Raw genomic sequence first — 20,657 nt, forward strand, 5'->3', positions numbered from 1 at the left:
ATTTTAGGTGTATCGTCAAATTTGATTCGCGCATAAGAACGAGGAATCCTTAGGTTTTCTATTTTTGGAATAAGCTTAATCCACCGCAGCCATTTCGCAAATTGGTCATCTGGAATTGGGTCGTCCCAGTCGCATCCAGCTCGCCATATTTCCTGCAAGATAACTTTGGCGTATACAACGTAGAAACCTATCAGCCCAATTGGGTCGTATATAGTCATAACCAAGCTCAAAACTTCGCGCTTTGTCGGTCGCCGCTGAGAAAGTAAAAGATCAGAATTCTTATATTTGGATGATACACGAAAGGCGAAGTGGTCACTAGAGGTAACCCACCATATGCCTAGTACCTTCTCAGTTGGCTGCTCGTTCTCAAAATCAAGGCATAGTGCATCAGTGGAGCTGCCATTTAGGGCGGTTAGCACACGACTTGAATTCGATAAAAAATTTCTTATGTGAAAACCTCCCATCGCATGTACATGACGCACATCTCTCGCTAACTTAATAGCTTCTTCTTCAGTATCCACGCTAACTAACATATCGTCGACGTAGTGGTTTTCTATTATGCACTGCGAAGCACCAGGGAACTCTTCACGAAATTCGGCTGCATTTTTGTTCTTGACATATTGAGCGCAGCTGGGCGAACATGTGGCCCCAAAGGTCATAACCGTCATCACGAATGTAGTTGGCTCGTTGTCATTCTGTTCATATCCAAGAAAACGCATGAAATTTTGATCTTGTTCCCGGACTTGAACTTGGTGAAACATCTCAGCAATATCGGCCGACATGGCAATTCGCTTTTGTCGAAATTTAAACAACACCGACAACAATGGGGTCGTTAGGTCTGGGCCTTTAAGCAACATGGTATTCATACCATCAACCTTCGCGGCTGCGTCCCAGACTAAGCGCACCTTGCTTGGTTTGTTGGGGTTAATTACCGCAAAAACCGGTAGATACCAGTATCTTTCAACGGCGCTGTCGACTGGTGTCATACGTCTAGCGTACCCCTTTTGAATATAATCATCAATTTTTTGCTGAAGCACCTCAGTCAAGTTAGGGTCGCGTTGCATCTTCTTCAGCAAACACTTCGCTCGAAATAAGGCCATTGGTAGGCTATTGGGTAGCTGGATTTTAGGATGCTTCCACAATAAGCTGGTTCGATATCGATTGCCAACTCGCACAGTGTGTTGTTGTAGCTGCACCATAGCAAGTTCGTCCTCTTTCGACATTAACGCAGAAGATTTGGCTGGCACGCCTAAATTATCGAGGCAAATGTACGACTTAGTAATTTTAACGAGTTCAGCCTGTGTGGAGCAGTCGCAAATGTGAAAGACAGGGTGCGCCGCATCATGGTTTGTACTTGATGCTTGTCCTTTCAATGTCCATCCGAGTTTGGACTTCTCTGCTATTTGCTCATTTTCAAGGCCATATAAAGATTTGCTTGGAGAATCAAGCGCAGCGTTGTTTAAACCAATCAATAGTTGTGGTACCGCATTTGAATAGGAGTCCAGAGGCAATCTTTTCAAATATTGAAATTTGGACTGCAGCTTAGCAGCGTCAATTGATTGAAGAGGCAGGTCAAGCTTTTTGGCTGTGTGAACGCCTTTAAGCCCGAATTTCTTATTACCGTTTTTAGCTGATATGGCTAAGTCGACAACGACAGACTCGTCCTCATACCGATGTGTATCACCAGTCCAGCGCAGGCACAGTGGTTGTGGTGTGCCCTTTATATTTAGTTTATTCAGCAGCTCTTCGTCGATAAGGGTGAGCGACGAGCCATCGTCTATGAAAGCGTATGTTGATACACTCCGTTCGCTTGAGTGTAGAACTACGGGAAGGACACGGAAAATGGTACTGCCTTGGCCCACATTGTGCATGTTAACGTTGACAGCCCGCATTGTAGTTACGCTCTTGCCATTGTTTGGAGCGTCTTTAGCAACTAACTCTGCGTTGTGCAAGAGAGGATGGTGATTCCGGGTACAACTATTAACATTGCAAGGTGCAGTCGATTTGTAGCCAGCTGCAGAATGGCCCTTCAAGCATCGGTGACAAAGTTTCAACTTGCGAACAACCCCATTTTTGACTACGTGTCATTCCCTTAAAGGAGACACATTTAGAGACATCACTGCAATTTTCTTCACAAACGATACATCTTACCGCATTAAAATGATAATTAATTGCGCCCCGTTTGCGCACCTTTGATGACTCCTTTGGCACGATAACAGAGTTGGCGCCTTGTGCTAGTAGGAGAAGCCAATCACTGAAATGTTGTAAATTACAGATCGGTAAACTTTGCTTATGCATTCCCCAATAAGCTGGTAGTAGCCCAGGCAATTTCGAAACCAGCTTCTGTTCGAGATCGGGATTATTCAAATGGCTGGTCAGGCCTAACGCAGACATTGTTGCGCAGATGTTCTGCACTTCTACGGCGAAGTCGACGATCGATTCCAGCTGACTCTCTGACGGTGATGGAAGCTCATAAATTTGTCGCTGTAGAACGCTGATAATTAATTCTGGTCGTCCAAATCGCATTTGAAGGGTAGCAATAATTTGGGGCACGCAAGAGGAATGCAACAATAAATTTTTAACTGCATTCCGTGCTGGCCCTTCCAATGCCTGCCGCAGTCTTATAAGATTCTCATCGTCCGAGAATCCACAAACCTCAGTCGATTGGTTATGTGCGGCATAAAATAACGGCCACTCAGTTGGCTTGCCATCATATTTCGGCAAGTCTTTAGCAAGGCTGTTACGAGAAGCAATCTGGTCTCTACTCAAGCGTCGAGAAGTCGAGGCACCGAAAGATAAACTATTAACGTGCTCAGCTGTTGGCAAAGTAGTTTGTGCCGGTTGCGGTTGTGGCGGAGAATATCCTCGATTGAGTGTCGAATACCTGTGTACTTGCTGTTCGAGTGACTGTATTCTGTCTAATAGACCTTGAAGAACAGATGCTTTTGATGCATTTGATGCATTTGATCCACTTATCAAATTGACATCGTCCCGGGCAGAGCCTCTATTGGTAAAATTATTGGCACCGGAAGCAGCTTTGTTGAAAGGTGTAATAAAATTTAGAGGTGGCTGTATAATTTGCGTTGAATGTGGACCTGAATCATGCGCGGAAGTTGAAAACCTAGGTACAGTGCATTGTCCATCATCTAGGTCATCGTCAAAGCCCATCGCATCTATGCGATCCAAAAAAAACTCCTCTCTTAACAAAGCCTCCCTCTGTCGTAAAATTTCGCTTCGCTCCTGTATAAGCTCAGCTCGACGGCGAAGCCCTTGCGAGCCAACAGAGTTAATGGAGTGAGCGGGGCTAATCGGCGGGTTTCCCTGGAGCAGAAGTCGACCGGATGGCATGGCGTGCGCTGTATTAGGCGCGGAGGGAGTTCCATATACAATACCAGCATTCAGGTTTTCGCGATGCGCCACCGAGGCTTGTTGTGGGGCAGCTGCACTATTAGCGGCACACGTTTCCAGCATCAGCCAATTGTTGCCCGGAGCGATCAAATTGGATGCAACGGTCCCCGCGGTGTGGTTAGCGGCGGCACTGGAACTAGGCGCAACGGCGAGATTAGCCGGCGCAGCGGTCACATCGGCTGTGTTCGAAGACAATGTAGTAGCCTGCGACATCGAAATTTTTTGTACGTACTTTGTGGGCAGAACAAATTTTTTAACTTGTTGGCAAAATTTTTTGCAATTCAAAAAAACTTTATTTAATTAAGGTTTACAAAAATGAATTAAAAAATTTGGTAGCTCTCGCTGCCCTGCTGTCTGTTCGCGTACTGCCCTTTTTCCTACACGCCTTTCGATTTCCTTTGTTTCTCCCGTTTTCTTCTTTTTTCATCGACCAATCACCGATCGACACGTATTCAATGTTGCTTTTGAGCCACAGTGGGATCTATCCTGACCGTGCTGCCAGACTGTTCGTAACAATATTATTATTCATTTATTTCTGAAATTTATACATTAGTCCGTGCTTCAATAGCCTGTACATTTTGTATTGATGGTGCAATAGCAGCAGTGGATACAATCGGTTTGTGGTAACTGAAATAGGGTATATGTATATGTTCTTGACTCGATTGTGTCAATATAGCGAGAAAATATGGCTTCTATCGTTGTTCTTGATTTTGTTGTTGAAATATAGCGGTCATTACTCATTTGTTAATTCAGTTGATGTTCTAAAAATTCTATTAATTTCATGGAAGTGTCGGATGCTAAATTTGCATTGAAATCTCCAGTTAATATGAGAGGTTTTAGATCGTCGCATTGAGGAAGAAGTTTACCACCATCACGAATGTCTCTTTTTAACAAACCATGTAAAAATGTGATATGTGAATTCGGAGTTATGTAGACACCCACAATTACTATGTTTTGTCCATTTATCGCACGGTACACAGAACTACAAATATCACCGACATCTTCTGCTATAGCTGCATTTGATCTTGACTGTACAGCGGTAAATCGTAAGTGTGGTGTGAGGACATACGGTATCATTTTTTTGAGGTAGATAGCGACTCCTCCGGTTCGAACATTACTTCTCTTATACTGGATGATGCAGTTACAATTTGGTAAACTGATTTCCTCGTCTTCACGCAACCAAGTCTCATGAAAAACTACCACATTGAATTTTTCAATAACTGGATTCAATACGTCAGTAGCATGAGCACGTAGACTTTGATAATTAAAAGAGTATATCGACAATCCTTATCTTTGTTGTATAAATTGAATCATTTGTTGATCAAGAGTTTCCACACAATTCATCGACAGTCTTCGAAATTCTGCTTGCAATGATGTCATTGTTGTTGATGGTCTCCGGCCATGGTAGAATCTCAAATTATCATTGCGTTTAATTATAAACAATCCATCAATTGAAGCACCACGTGACAGTGCGACATACACTTGCGATTGTGACTGCTTTTTATCGTATTCATAGACTATTTCAGAATATGTACCGCCCTGAGATTTGTGTATGGTACTGGCACATGCTCAAACTACAGGAAAATGTGAATGTGTGAAACTATAAATGCAGTTTTATTGTGATTTAATGGTATTGTTGCTGATAGTCTAGCTATCGGTACTGTTGTTTTACTAATATTGTTAGCTATCATATGTGCACTGCAGTATCAGGAAAATCAAGCCATACAAAACTCACTTCTCCAGCGTTGTCATAATCTATATGCACTAATTTACCAACGGCGCCATTTGCTAAGCCATCGGCTACATCAATGTTCGTCGTAATCATGTAGGACACAATTTTCACAAAAATAGTCTGATATGGCAATCCGGCTGTGTCGATGAGAGACATTTTGTGGAGTATTTGTCGGACAAACGCCTGTTGTTCATTTGTATGACATCCCGTATAAATGTCTGTTGCAGTGGAAACTATTTTTTCTTGAGCAGAATTTAAAATCCCCTTATACTCATTGACGGATCGATTGGTACTGAATAACTTGATTCCGTGAGAACTTCGTCGATTTGCTTCTTCTTGTGTGAAAAACCTTGCTTCTATCAGATGTATCTCGTTATCGTCAAGTTGTTTACCATTTCCAATTTTCGTCAGCACTGATGCAAAAGTCCGATTAGCTTGTCTCATCACTTCATCTAGTTGGTAAAACGTAAGTCCTTGCCACAGTGGTAGGTGTATTCTTTGTTTTATTTGCTTATAAATCGGAGTAGCTCTTCTGGAGGCAATTGTCGTAAGTCTCCTATCAAGATCATGTTCAATCCTCCAAAGTTTGTATTATAATTACCAGTTATTTGCTTCAGACGTGCATCAATACTTCCCGGTAATTCCGCACTGATCATGCTGATTTCATCAGTGATTAAATCTTTGATGTATTTGAATAAAGCTCGATATTGATAAACGTCTTCAGTATGCAATTGATGAAGATTGGACAAAGAAATTTTCAGAGCTGTATGTACTGTAGTGCCATCATACTGCTGCTTTTCCAATGGAAGCACAAATAATGTAAGCATTGCAGATCCCATCGTTGTTTGTGTAGCGATTGTATATTTCCATAATTAATACTTATTATTATAAAAGTTTTTTTGTTCAAGACTGGCGGCGATGTGCTGATAGGGAGCATGCATCAGCTCATTTGCAAAATATGGCTAGCAGAAAGCATGCCCGACGATTGGAATCTCAGTGTCCTTTGTCCTGTACTGAAGAAGGGTGGCCCGACGATCTGCACCAACTACCGGGGCATCAGTCTTCTAACCATCGCGTACAAGGTCCTGTCTAGCGTCCTATGTGGAAGACTTAAGCCGTTTGCCAACACACTGATCGCGCCTTATCAGTGCGGCTTCAAGTGGTAAGTCCACCATCGACCAGATTTTCACATTACGCCAAATCCTGAAAAAGACCCATGAAAAGCAAGTCGACACCCATCATATTTTTGTCGACTATAAAGCTGCGTTCGATAGCCCGATAAGGGATTGCCTGTACGCCACCATGTCTGAGTTCGGTATACCAGCGAAGCTCATACGGCTTTGCAAAATGACGTTGAGCAACACAACCAGCTCCGTCAAGGTAGGAAATAACCTCTCCGAGCTATTCAGTACCGTTCGAGGTTTCAGACAAGGCGATCCACTGTCATGCAACCTCTTCAACTTCGTGATGGAAGGGGTGCTCCGAAAAGCAGGTGTGCATCGTAATGGCACTATTTTCTACAAATGTGTCCAGCTCCTTGCGTACGCCGATGACATTGACATTATCGGCCGCTGTAAGCGAGATGTCACGGCTGCGTTTTCTGCTATCGGGAAGGAATCATCACGAGTGGGTCTGGCGGTGAACGAGGGTAAAACAAAGTATATGCTGTCTACAACGCGGAACACATTGCGGACAACTATACTTTCGAAGTTGTGCCAGAATTTATTTATCTTGGCACCACCGTTAACAGCAACAACGATATCAGCCTGGAGATCAAACGGAGAATCACTCTTGCTTATAGGTGTTACTATGGGCTAAGTAAGCAATTGAGTAGTCGAGCCCTCTCTCGCATGACCAAACTGACACTTTATAAGACGCTCATCATACCCGTGTTGATTTATGGCGCAGAGGCATGGGTAGTGTCATAAAGCGATGCAGCCGCTCTTGGGGTGTTCGAGAGAAAAGTTCTTCGTAAGATCTTCGGTCCTGTGCGCGTTGGCGAAGACTACCGTTCAAGAATGAACCACGAGCTGTATGAGCTCTACGCCGACATTGACGTAGTTCAACGCATCGCCATCCAACGCCTGCGTTGGCTAGGGCATGTCGTGCGTATAGATGAAGAAGCTCCAGCAAAGAAGGTGTTCGAGGGCGAAGCCCAAGGGAGCCGACGCAGAGGAAGACCATTGCTCCGGTGGAAAGACCAGGTGGAGGTGTGCTACACGTCCACGATATAAATCTTTTTTAAGTATTTTACGTACAGTATCGTCGTGCATATGCTTGCAAAAAAATTTGAAATGTCTTTACATATTTAAGAAGCCGTAATTCGGGGATTATTTTTCACTGATTGCAATATGGTTGGTTTTTCACGTACGGTCAGCTTGCGAAGTCGACCAGAATGTGGATTTGACACAATTGAATCAGTTGTAGTCTATGTGTGAGTGACATACTGCACAGAAAATTGACTTCTTCCTATGACTTACCCAATTTCCCGGAAAGATTTGCCTTTATTTCTAAGTTTCAGGATAATTTTTTTCTCGCCACCACTAATTTCTTAGTTTTGAGGGCCATCGCTATTTCTTGTACACAAAAATTTTAAAATAACTTGAAAGTAATGTAGTCAGAGCAAAATCAATTACAAACTAAAGTACCTGTAAAACCGCTATTGGGTATGAAGATGCGTGTACGCAAATTTTTCTGCTTCGTTGAAGTCAAGTTTTTTGTTTTAAAAATTACTGACTAAACATTTCTCATAAAAGTTGAAAATATGTTTCTTTTCACAATGAATTTCTTAATATGTTGCTTTGATATCCTTGTGTGCGGATAGTTTTTCATCCGTAAATCATCCAAAAATCTATATACATATATAGGGTTATTCAATAGGTGCGCTTCAACTTTTTTCCGATAGGGAGGGCGAACGACGCAATATTTTTTATTTTCCGCTTGTCATTTGTAAACATCATTAGTATACTTTTCATCATGGAACGCTACACACTTGAGCAACGATTAAAAATCGTGCAAATTTTTTATGAAAATAATCGTTCTGTTGCTGCTACTTTAAGAGCATTACGGCCATTTTACGGTCCATTTAACAAGCCGTCCCGTTTTGGGGTTATGTGAAGTCATTGGTCTACAGTAACAAGCCGGCGACGATTTGTGAGCTCAGAGCCAATATTGAACGCGAAATTGCTGGAATTTCGGGCCGATTTATGCAAAAGAGTGATCGAAAATTGGGTTCAACGATTGGACTTCGTAAAACGTGCACGCGGTGGTCATGCAAAAGAAATCGAATTTCATGCTTAAATGTATATGTTCAAACTCGATAATAAAAAAAAAAATTAGTTAAAAAAGTCAAACCGTTTGTGTTTTATTCAAAAGAGTTCAAAAGTTGAAGCGCTCTTACTGAAAAACCCTATATAAAAATTCAGCCGTTTTTCGCGTTGTGATGAACTTTACGGAGAATGGCTCAACCCATTTTAACCAAACTTTGCCACATTAAAGAGACACATGTGGAGAAGGTCTGTGTTTTGAAATTTTAAGAATCGGATACCAGAGTCTCGAGAAATAGGCCAAAACGTGGACCCGGGTAACCCTAGGATGTGTTTGTACAATATGGGTAGCAAATGGAAGCTGTTGATGATTTTTATAGTATAGAGTATTTTTCATACCGTTCCGTGACTAGGGTCTCGAGATATAGGCCAAAACGTGGATCCGGGTAACCCTAGAATGTGTTTGTACAATATGGATATCAAACGGAAGCTGTTAGTGAATGCTTTAGTACAGAGTATTTTTCATGCCGCTCCGTGACTGGGGTCTCGAGATATAGGTCAAAACGTGGACCCGGGTAACCTTTGGTTGTGTATGTACAATATGGGTATCAAATGAAAGCTGTTGATAAGTGCTTTAATACGGGGTAATTTTCATACCTATTCATGACTAGGGTCTCGAAATATATGCCAAAACGTGGACCCGCCGTGTCTTTGCACCGAATTAAACCAAACTTACACACATTGTTCAGTAAGTATTGAAAATGGGTTTCGTAAAGTTTGGTTGTAATTCGGAACACTGGCAACGCGTACAGCGTTCTTTTGAACCAGCCATAATGTCGTTTACTTTTTTAACGCTTGGGGCGGAACTGAAGTGTCAAATTGACAGTGAGAGTTACAATGTGTCAATATATCTTTCTTATTTGGACGCCATAAGGAGAAGACGTAAGTGCAAAGTGTAAACATTTTTTGTGAATTTTTTGGAGTGGATTTTGGAACAGTGAATAATTTCTTACGAAATTTGAGAATTTAATGTGAAATCCGAATGTTCAAATGAAATTATGTTTTGTGGATTTATTTTTTCGGTTCATATGCGATAAGCTACGATACACCATGAGTGAAAAAAATGGTAAAAAAAAATTACAAAAAACAAAAGAAATTGTTAAAGGATGAAAAGGAAGAGCACGAAAAATGCGTAACTTTGATGAAAAAATTCATAGCCTTATCATGCGAATTGTCAACAATTTTCAGAAGAAAAGAGATGATTTAAGAAAATAACAACAAAATAAAATAATCCTGACCATGTGGACTTGGGCTTTTAAACACATATGCATCGAAAATATAATCCACAGAATTAAAAAAAAAACATGTTTTAAAATCTCAGAATACCATAGAGTAACTGCGGGTGTTGTGGTATACCCATTTTATTTTCGTCTATAAAATCGTTAAATTTTATTTGATTTGAATGAAAATTTATCAATAATATGCTACCGTTATTAAGTTCAAATAAACCTAGCTTCAAAAGCCTTAGAGCCACGAGTTTCAGAAATATTTAAGAAAGTACTGCAAAAGACGGAAACAAGCCCTTGAAGAAATTGGCGGGTAATGTGGTATACCTTATTCTGGTAATGTGGTATAGTATACCACATTACCCGCATACGATGCCTTTAATGATAAGTCAGTTACTTTTGATTGATAACTAAAATTTTATTGCGAACCATTTAAAAAAGGATTATGAACTGAATTAAAACATATTGAACACAAATATTTTAAACTTCAATTGACAAAAAACGCAACAATAAAATTCATAACACTTGTAAGAGTATTACTTACAAGAATCGCAAAGAAAAATTGCACTTCGATTGGGAATACCCTTTTCGTGGGCCCACATTTGTTCGCATTGCAGAGAAGAGGTCCAAGGCTTCATTATTATATCCTCCACATAAATTTTGCCACAGTAGTTGCAAGAGGATTCTTTTGTTGGTGGAACATCTGGAAACTCCTCTTCACTGTCACTTGAATGCGAGTCAACAAACGATTAGGTAGAAATATTTTTTTTATTAGAGGGTTTTGGGGATGGATTAACCGGAGCATTGCGTTTTCTGTTAATGCTTTCAATGCTCTGTAACAAATTACACTTATAAGGCGAAGTTTTTAAAACAGTTGCCTTTGTTTTCCGGCCTTTCCGATTAGGTGGAGGATCTCGTAGCTTTGGTGGTGGAGATATTTCCCAGGGAGTAACGAGTCCTCGGCTTGTGCTTGCTTCTATAAACAAATTAAATAGCGTTCCTAAAATTTCCATAGATTTTATTGCGAAACTTACGAATTTCAGGCTCAATTTCCATGGATGATGCGCCTGGGGTTTCTTCTGTCGTTGAATTTATAGTTTCAACTGGATCCTCTGAGAAGGCAATATATCTAGCAAGATTTTTTATATTTAAAACTGAATTGTACCTGATGATGATATCTGCGTCTGTGAAAATATGTTTGTCAAACGGATAAATCCCCGTGGCTTTAAAACCATTTATTGCAATTTGTCCAGTTTGAACCCTCAAATAAGCCTTAGTAAATAGTCCTGCGATATCAAAATGTCTAACTTTTGTGCCCTGTTCACGCATAAATCGTCTTATTTCGTCATTATAGTACTTCTTAAAAGGTCCCATAAAAGCCTTATCCAACGGTTGAAGTTTGTATGTTGAATGGGGTGGCAAAGAAAGTATAGTCACATTGTGTTCGCGAGATAGACCAATAACTTCTATTTTGCGTGTGTGGCTATAATGTCCATCTAATATAAGAAGCAGAGGTTCAGACGGAGATGATTTCGTTACGCTAAAAAAATGCCTGAACCATTTCGTGAAGATGGGAATCTGAACCCATCCAGACAAATGGCACGCCGAGTTTGAGCCAGAGGAGCGTCTTCCATTAGAAGAGGGTTATGGTTTTTTCGTGGAAAGATGAAAAATGGTGGTACGAAACCACCTCCTGCGCTCATGCAAGTGATGACTGTAACAAGCGATCCTCGCTCAGCTGAAGTCATTGTTCCAATTGAAAAATATATCAACATTTTCTCGAGAAAAACCACGTGCACGGTCGACGCTTGTTCCAGTTGGCTTTCGAAAACTCAGAACATTTCGGTGTTGGTTACAGAAGCCTTTTAGCCAATCCTTGCCAGCGCACTCTTTAATAACGGAGAACTTATTGGGAATGTTGTTTCTTGTGGCAATTTGATAACACAATGACCGCACGTCTGCGCGTGTTAGTCCCCAGTACATTGACTCCATTTCTAGTAAATATTTAACTAAGTCATTTTCAATTTCCGCTGTTAAAATCGGAGCCCGGCCAAGTTTAGTTGTCAACAGCTTCTCGATGGATTTCTCGCTTCTTAACATGCGCTGCAGAGTGGTATGGGGGACACTAAATGTCTTGGAAGCCAAGATAATACCCATTTCACCTTTTCTAACCGCTTGGATAGCGTTTTTCATATCCTCTGCTTTCCATATTCGTATTTCACCTTTCTTCGGCAGTTTTTTGATCGAGAGGGTAATATGGTACACTATACCACTTTAGCCGCCTTAACCTATACCACAATAGGCGCATTAGAGTTTGAACAAATTAATTTTGAATAATTAAATATCGACCAAATATACAAAAATATTGCTTATATGCTTCACTAGTATTAAACTCACTTATTACTTCCCGATGAATAAATGCAGTTTAAAGCCCAGGATTTTAATTTGCCAGAAATTTTCCACTGAGCACAAAAAAATGCCAACCACACGACCACGCGATTTTTTTACAACTGACTCACTGTATGCCTTGCAAAACACAAATCAAATCACGCTTTCTTAAGATTCTGAGAATGCCGAAATATCTAACTTGGTCCCGTTATTTCCACGTCTTTAGTTTTCGAATAAAGCTGGTATACCACATTACCCGCCTATACCACAATACCCGCAGTTACTCTATTTACAATCATGTTTATTACAGTACAAATGCCAAGACAATCACGTAATCATATTGGTCGTTTGACAAATAATAATAGGCGCATGAGAAATGCTCGGAATAACGCGACATCAGAAGAACGTCAAGAACAAAATGAAGTAGTCAAACGATTGATGAAATAATGTTATCCAAGCAACTATTTTAATTGGCAAATTCAAGAATGAAGACGTTATAATACCAAGAATTCCAATGATTCCACCTGAATTGCCATTTGAATTCAAGCGTTTGCAACTGCCCATTCGTATAGCATTTGCAATAACTATCAATAAATCACAAGGGCAAACTTTAGAAATATGCGGGATGAACTTAGAAGAACCAGTATTCACCCATGGTCAACTATACGTTGGCTGTTCACGTGTTGGGAAGCCAACAACATTATATATTTTCTCAAAAACAAATAGAAAAACAAAAAATATTGTTTATGCAAAAGCGCTGGAATAAAGAATAAAATAATAAATAATATGAAAACCATATCTTATCTGTTCTAAACCATATCTACTCTATTTTAGTGTGCCCAGCGAAGCGGCCCGGGTTTGCTAGTATATACATACATACATATATATATTTATGAATTATATCTCTATGTTAAACTTTGTTGAAATTTCTTCACAGAGAAATGATTTAGTACAAGGCACACAGGAAGTTGGCATATGCAAATTATACAAATATGTGAATTTATATACAAATGGGGCTTTGTGCACTTGCCGCAGCAAAAATGTTACAATTCGCTATAAATTCTTAAGCATTGTGCCAAAAATTATGAATTATGAAGCGTCAACAAAATTGTTTCATTTACTTAAACCACTTTTAAGGTCTTTACTATGAAGTAATACGTTATTTTCGATATATGAAGTTTAATGTTCAAGAGGAATAGTATGTAATAAATTTTAGAAATAAAAAATATGGGCATATTGATTGTAAAATATTACTTAATAATCTGCAGCTTTCTCTGTTGTTATGAACAGCCCTGCACAGCTCACAGAAGCTTCTGTATTGAATATTTGACACTTTGTGCCTTCAAATAAGCCGCACTCTGGTTTCAGAATAAGTTTCTAACTTTGCAGCTATTAACATGTGTTTTTGTGCAACATCAATTCGAGAACCCCATACGTAATATAAATGAATATATTAATTTAAGTATTAACTACTATCAGAGAACAAAAAATAATTGTTTTGAAATTTGCTCCAGAATCGAAATGTCCGGAACCGAACTTTTTATAATCTACTTTTTGTTGTTTTCTACGGGTGTCGAGCATTTAGAAGACATGTTTACAAACATATATACGGAATCGCGGCCATTCGACATGAAAAAATTCACAATTGACCAAATATTGGTAAATATATCTGCAAGAAATATTCCAGTATCGACTATTTTGGTTTAATTTCTTGAATCTTATGTGTAAATTTTTGTTACCGGTTTATCAGTGAAAAAATTGGCATATGGGTGTCTCGCTTTATGAAGTATTTTCCTCTTAGAAATATAAGCTCGAACTTCTCAATGAATTTTTTTTTTGTTGTGATGTACAATAACACTGTGAAACAAATTCAGGTTAGCAAAAATTAGGTCCATTCTGAGAGTGGCGGGTGAAAATAGAGGCGAAATTAGAATACCCGTATCGCACCGTTTTTTTATGGTAGTTCGAATTTTTTTTTAATCGGCCTTCGAAGTTCGAAATCGGAGCAAAATTGTTTATATGGTTTTTTGGCTACAACTCGTCGACTAATTGATATTTTTTCAATCTGTAAAAGCCAAATTATTGCTAGAGACCTGTGCAACAATTACAATTTTTGAAAAAATTGATTTCGAAAATTTGTGTGGTACTTATGAAACAATATACTGAAAATCGGCATTTGACTGCAAACTTCGAAGGCCGATTAAAAAAAAATTCGAACTAACATAAAAAAACGGCGCGATACGGGTCTTCTAATTTCGCCTCTATTTTCACCCGCCACTCTCAGAATGGACCTAATTTTTGCTAACCTGAATTTGTTCCACAGTGTAATTGAAACTATTCAGCGCCACCGCGACTAAAATAATCGTGGCCGCTACGGATGCGCCAATAAATGTATTTTGTTCTTTTAGACGCTAGGCTTAGAAATTTAGCTTTGGACGATATACTATATATATATGTACGTATTTATAGGAATAAAGTGAATGCCCTGTGTGCGCGGTTATATGTATATGTGTATACTAGCAAACCCGGCCCGCTTCGCTGGGCACACTAAAATAGAATAGATATGGTTTAGAACAGAAAAGATATAGTTTTCATATTATTTATTTCTTTATTCAAGCGCTTTGGCATAATCAATATTTTTTGTTTTTCTATTTGTTTTTGAGTAAATATATAATGTTGTTGGCTTCCCAACACGTGAACAGCTAATGTATAGTTGACCATGGGTGAATACTGATTCTTCTAAATTCATCCCGCATATTTCTAAAGTTTGCCCTTGTGATTTATTGATAGTTAATGCAAATGCTAAACGAATGGGCAGTTGCAAACGCTTGAATTCAAATGGCAATTCAGGTGGAATCATTGGAATTCTTGGTATTAGAACGTCTTCATTCTAGAATTTGCCAATTAAAATAGTTGGTTGGATAACATTATTCATCAATCGTTTGACTACTTCATTTTGTTCTTGACAATCTTCTGATGTCGCGTTATTCCGGGCATTTTTCATGCGCCTATTATTATTTGTCAAACGACCAATATGATTACGTGATTGTCTTGGCATTTGTACTGTAATAAACTTGATTGTAATTATGGTATTCGGAGATTTTAAAACATGTTTTTTTTCAATTTTGTGTATTATATTTTCGATGCATATGCGTTTAAAAGCCCAAGTCCACATGGTCAGGACTATTTTTTTTTTGTTGTGATTTTCTTAAATCATCTCTTTTCTTCTGAAAATTGTTGACAATTTGCATGATAAGACTATAAATTTTTTCATCAAAGTTACGCATTTTTCGTGCTCTTCTTTTGCATCCTTTAAACATTTCTTTTGTTTTTTGTCATTTTTTTTACCATTTTTTTCACTCATGGTGTATCGTAGCTTATCGCATATGAACCGAAAAAATAAATCCACAAAACATAATTTCAATTGAACATTCGGATTTCACATAAAATTCTCAAATTTCGTAAGAAATTATTCACTGTATTACCCCGTATTAAAGCACTTATCAACAGCTTTCATTTGATACCCATATTGTACATACACAACCAAAGGTTACCTGGGTCCACGTTTTGATCTATATCTCGAGACCCCAGTCACGGAGCGGCATGAAAAATACTCTGTACTAAAGCATTCACCAACAGCTTCCATTTGATATCCATATTGTACAAACACGTCCTAGGGTTACCCGGGTCCACGTTTTGGCCTATTTCTCGAAGCCCTGGTATCCGATTCTTAAAATTTCAAAACACAAACCTTCTCCACATGTGTCTCTTCAATGTGGCAAAGTTTGGTTAAAATGGGTTGAGCCATTCTCCGTAAAGTTCATCACAACGCGAAAAACGGCTGAATTTTTATATATTGTATATAGATGTGTATACTAATAATCACAGTTTTGCTGGGAGTTCAGAAACTCTGTGAAACCCTAAAATGAAGGAAAAGTTGTTTCTGAAATTTTTTTTTCGATATACATATATATATTGAACTTAGTTTCCCCATATAAGTTAAACTACCCGGTCGTGGTGGTTTATAAAAAAAAATGTTCCGGACGAGACCGGCCTTTATTCGTTGATAATTTCTTTACAATTGAACTTAAAAATATTTTAATTCTAATACTAAGACTAAAAGCTAAGCCCGTGTGCTTGCAACGTGACCAGTACTTTGCTGAGTAGGCGCTTCCCACGGGAACGCCAATCGCTGCTCTGGTATTTCCTCAAATGCGTTGCGCGTGTGGAGTGTTGGGTTACCATGATATTTTGGTTGAGGTGTGTGAAGTATTGCGTTAGCTCCTACCTCCTCAAGTGCGGACGTCCCTGTTCGCATCTCCGTAGATTCAGGAGTACCAAGGGCGTTTGGTTTATTACAATTCCCTTGAAAGTCCTTCGGCTTTTTTTTCCGCAAATTTTAAGTGCGAGTAGTATGACAGCTATTATTATGGATATTGTGAGTGCTGCATTGGAGATTAAACCCACTTTATTGATTTTGTTGATCGTCTCCAGCTCCTTCAAGTTTTGTATTTGGAGACCTTTCATCATCTGCAAGGATAATATTTCTTCGAATGGCGTCTTCGGGTTTCGTTTTTGTAGAACAGGTGGAAGAGGTTGTAAATTACTCATTTCATGTACGTAGAAATTTTTGTTTTGCACTTTCATAGTGGAGTTGTGGTGTTGGATTATGAATGTTCCATTCAGTTCTATTGATTTGCCATCTATTTCGATTAAACCATTATTATTGTTCAAAAATAGTATTCCGGGTTGTAGTATTCCATATTCTAGGTTGCTAATGTGGTCAGCGTTGATAAGAGTGCAATTTGGGCGTCTACTGTTTATAAGATTACTAATACAGCTATTATTATTTATTTCTATAAAATCTTTTTCATTACAAATTGTTATTTTATTATATGCTCTACATTCATTTTTTAGTCCGTATATTTTCGTTTTACATTTTAATATCTTTTCATAATCAATTTTATTAATTTTATTTTCCTTTTTTACTCCTTTGAGTATTATCTTTTCACAAGTTTCTTTATTAGTAGTAGGTAAGCTTAGAATATAAATTATAGAAGTGCCATTTGAGGCTATTCTAATATCGGTAAATTCTAGTTCTTCTTCAATATTAACGTAAGGTCTTTCTTCTTTTCCAATAATTTTTTCAATTGTGCTTATTTCTAGATTCAATATTAATAAGCTTTTCTTTAATTAATTGTAATTTATATTTAATTTTAAGACCTAGTTCTAATTTTACATTTTCATTATTTTTTAAGCTTTTAAGTATTTCATTTGTGTTATTACTTGCTTCATTTATTTTATCTAAAAATTTTTGTTTATTATTACTTGTCTATCGTTATTTTCTAGTAAATTTCCAATATTTTTATTAATTATTTCTAAGTCATGATAGTCTGGGTTACCAGCAATCCATTTCCATGCTGTGCCTATAAAACCTTATGAACGTTTATTTTTTATTCGAGGGGTGAGTTTTGAAAGAAGTGTGCGAATTTGGATTATCTCGTGGTTAAGGAAAGGATGTAATGGATGGTTGATTTGGATATTTTGTGCGATAGTATTTTCAAGTTCTTTCGTTAAGTTGTCGTACTGTCTCGTGTCTATTATATAATATGAATAATTTTAAATGTTCCTTTCTGTATTCTTGCTGTTCCATCCTTCAAGGATATAAGCTGTGCGTTCGTATTATCTAGGATTTGGGTTTCTGCGTTAGCCATGGCGGCAAGGGTACTGTAAAAAGATTGTAATTATAGACCTATAGTTATTTATCTAATTTTTAAATTTATATCGTTGGCCTATGGCATTTATAACGTTTTTTTCCTATTACCTAAAGATCGAACGCCTATGGCATTTTTAACGATTTTTCTTACTATCTAAAGATCGAACGCCTATGGCATTTTTAACGATTTTTCTTATTATCTAAAGGTCGAAAGCCTATGGCATTTTTAACGATTTTTCTTATTATCTAAAGATTACATTAATTATTTTCAAATTAAATTTAATCATATTAAAATTCCTTTGATTTTAATTGTATCAAAATTAATTCAATTTAATAGAACAAAGTTTGGTTTAATTTTCCTTTTCTTTTTCTTTTTTCTTTTTTCTTTTTTAACACACTTTTATAAGGTCGGGTTGTATGTATGTATGTATGTATGTATGTAACGGAATCTTTGAGCTTAATTTTCACTGGCTTCTAAAAATCTGATCGACTTAGAATTTTGCACACCTATCAAGGACCGATGACAATGCACTAATTTGATAAAAGTTTTCCATTATCCTTATTAGGATTGCCAGCATTAATATTTTCTTTTTTTACCTGTGGGCAAAAAGTAAGGTGAATTTGGTTGTAAAATAAAAAATCTTTATTTATTCTTGTAAATCAATTTCATCCCCTTCAAAACAATCCCCTCTCGATGAAATACACTTATGCCAACGATTTTTCCAATCCCCGAAACATGCCAAATAGTCCATTTCCGGTATAGCCATCAGCACATTCTTCGATCCAGCTTTTATCTCCTCAATCGACTCGAAACGCGTTCCCCGGAGTGGTCTCTTGAGTTTTGGGAATAGCCAGAAGTCACACGGAGCCAAATCAGGCGAATACGGTGGTTGCGGAACGATATGCGTGGAATTTTTGGCGAAATGGTCACGAAGAACGAGTGCAGTGTGAGACGGTGCATTATCGTGATGCAAAAACCAAGAGTTGTTGGCCATAATTCTGGTCTTTTTAGATGAATTGCTTCACGTAAACGACGCATAACGCTCAAATAATATTCCTTATTAACAGTTTGGCCGGGTGGAAGGAATTCATAGTGCACCACACCACGAAAATCGAAAAAAACTGGCCAATGGAGTGGGTTAGCCGTTTCTCAGGCTCCCTCCACGAAATAAGTTCTTCATCCCGATTACTTCTTTATCACGGCCGATAACTGCCTAGCTTTAGACTCACAGTCGATAAGAAAGGAATTAAATATAACACGAATATATCGAATCATTAATTCACTGACTGCAATGATAACAATAATTTTCATTCATAATAAAAAATAGTTAAAAAAAAAAAAACTAAAAAACACGCTTTTTTGCTAATCGAACTAAAAAGTAGAAAATAAAAAATAGTATAAAAAAACTAAAAAACACGCTTTTATTGCTAATCGAACTAAAAAGTAGAAAATAAATTTTAATGACAAAGAGACCTATAATGAAGTAATAGCAAATCGAACGATCAGTCATAGTCAACTACCTCAGAACAGAATTATAACAAAAATTAAGATACAAATAGAGTAATTCAAATTAGAGTTAAAAGCGTGGGATGCATTTTGCTTCACTTTCATAACCTTCTGTACATAGGTAGTTGCCAATAGAATGATTGTAGTATTTACTATATCAAGCATCCCACGCTTTTAACTCTAATTTGAATTATTCTATTTGTATCTTAATTTTTGTTATAATTCTGTTCTGAAGTAGTTGACTATGACTGATCGTTCGATTTGCTATTACTTCATTATAGGTCTCTTTGTCATTAAAATTTATTTTCTACTTTTTAGTTCGATTAGCAATAAAAGCTTGTTTTTTAGTTTTTTTAAACTATATTTTGTTTTCTGTTTTTTTTTTTCTTTTTTGGTGATTTTTCTTCTTGTTATGAAGCCTGGTGAAACAAGTACGCTTTGGGTGGTAAGGTTAACTTCTGATATTACTTTTGTGAATAGTTCGGCCTGACTGGGTTTTGACTGTAGTCCTATTATTTTCTGCAACTATTTCTTTCTTGTATCTTGATGATAGTTTAGAGCCTAATCTTTTATTTATTTTGACAAATATCTCTTCACCTACGGAGTAATCTTTCGTTTTTTTCCTGTTTTTATTGTGGTAGCCAAGGTCCTTTATTTGCTTCTTTGTAAGTAATTCTATATTAATCCAAACGTACCGACAATTGAATCTTGTCTTGAGCTCTCTTCTGATCACTCGCCAATTATACTAAGAACCCAACAACCACCGCAACAAAACTTAAATCCACCACTTTACAATCATCGCACAGACTAGAATGCGTTTACTGAGCTTTTGGAATCATATTTAGACACAAAAGTATCTTTGAAAACAGGCGATGAAATTGAGACAGCTATAGCTTTTTTTTAACGACAAAACTATTAAGGCAGTTAGTAAATCTACACCCTCTTCACCACTTAAAGTAAAGAATGACTACATACCTGATACGATAAAAAAAACTAAAACAAAAAAGAAAGCTAAGGAAGAAATGGCAGACAACAAGATTTCCAGACGACAAGAAAAAGCTAAACAAATTGGGAAAAGATATAAGAGACCTACTTCAAAAAGAAAAAGACAAACAACTTAGCAATTACCTCAAAAATATTGACGCAACAAAATCCTCAAACTACACACTTTGGAAGGCGACGAAAAAAATGGTGGGCGCCACAATACATTTACCACCAATAAAAACAACTAAAGGGAAATGGGCCCGAACCACTTCAGAAAAAGCAACGGTCTTAGCTCAACATTTTAAAGATACTTTTGAAAACAATAGTAACGACATAAATCTCACTTATGCAGCAAACGAGAATAAGAAAA

General features: G+C 37.7%; 1 protein-coding gene across 1 annotated transcript; it reads right to left on the minus strand.

Annotated features, from left to right (window-relative positions):
* Nucleotides 1-226: 226 nt before the first annotated feature.
* Nucleotides 227-5,296, minus strand: LOC128869709 (uncharacterized). The gene is made up of 4 exons (XM_054112316.1): nucleotides 5,144-5,296; nucleotides 2,152-3,639; nucleotides 331-2,027; nucleotides 227-254 (listed from the first exon to the last, which is right to left on the minus strand). Exons 1-4 carry the CDS (start codon nucleotides 5,294-5,296, stop codon nucleotides 227-229), a joined length of 3,366 nt encoding a protein of 1,121 aa, XP_053968291.1.
* Between the last annotated feature and the right edge of the window lie 15,361 nt (nucleotides 5,297-20,657).

The sequence above is a fragment of the Anastrepha ludens genome, chromosome X (assembly GCF_028408465.1).
Source record: "Anastrepha ludens isolate Willacy chromosome X, idAnaLude1.1, whole genome shotgun sequence".
Taxonomy (NCBI): domain Eukaryota; kingdom Metazoa; phylum Arthropoda; class Insecta; order Diptera; family Tephritidae; genus Anastrepha; species Anastrepha ludens.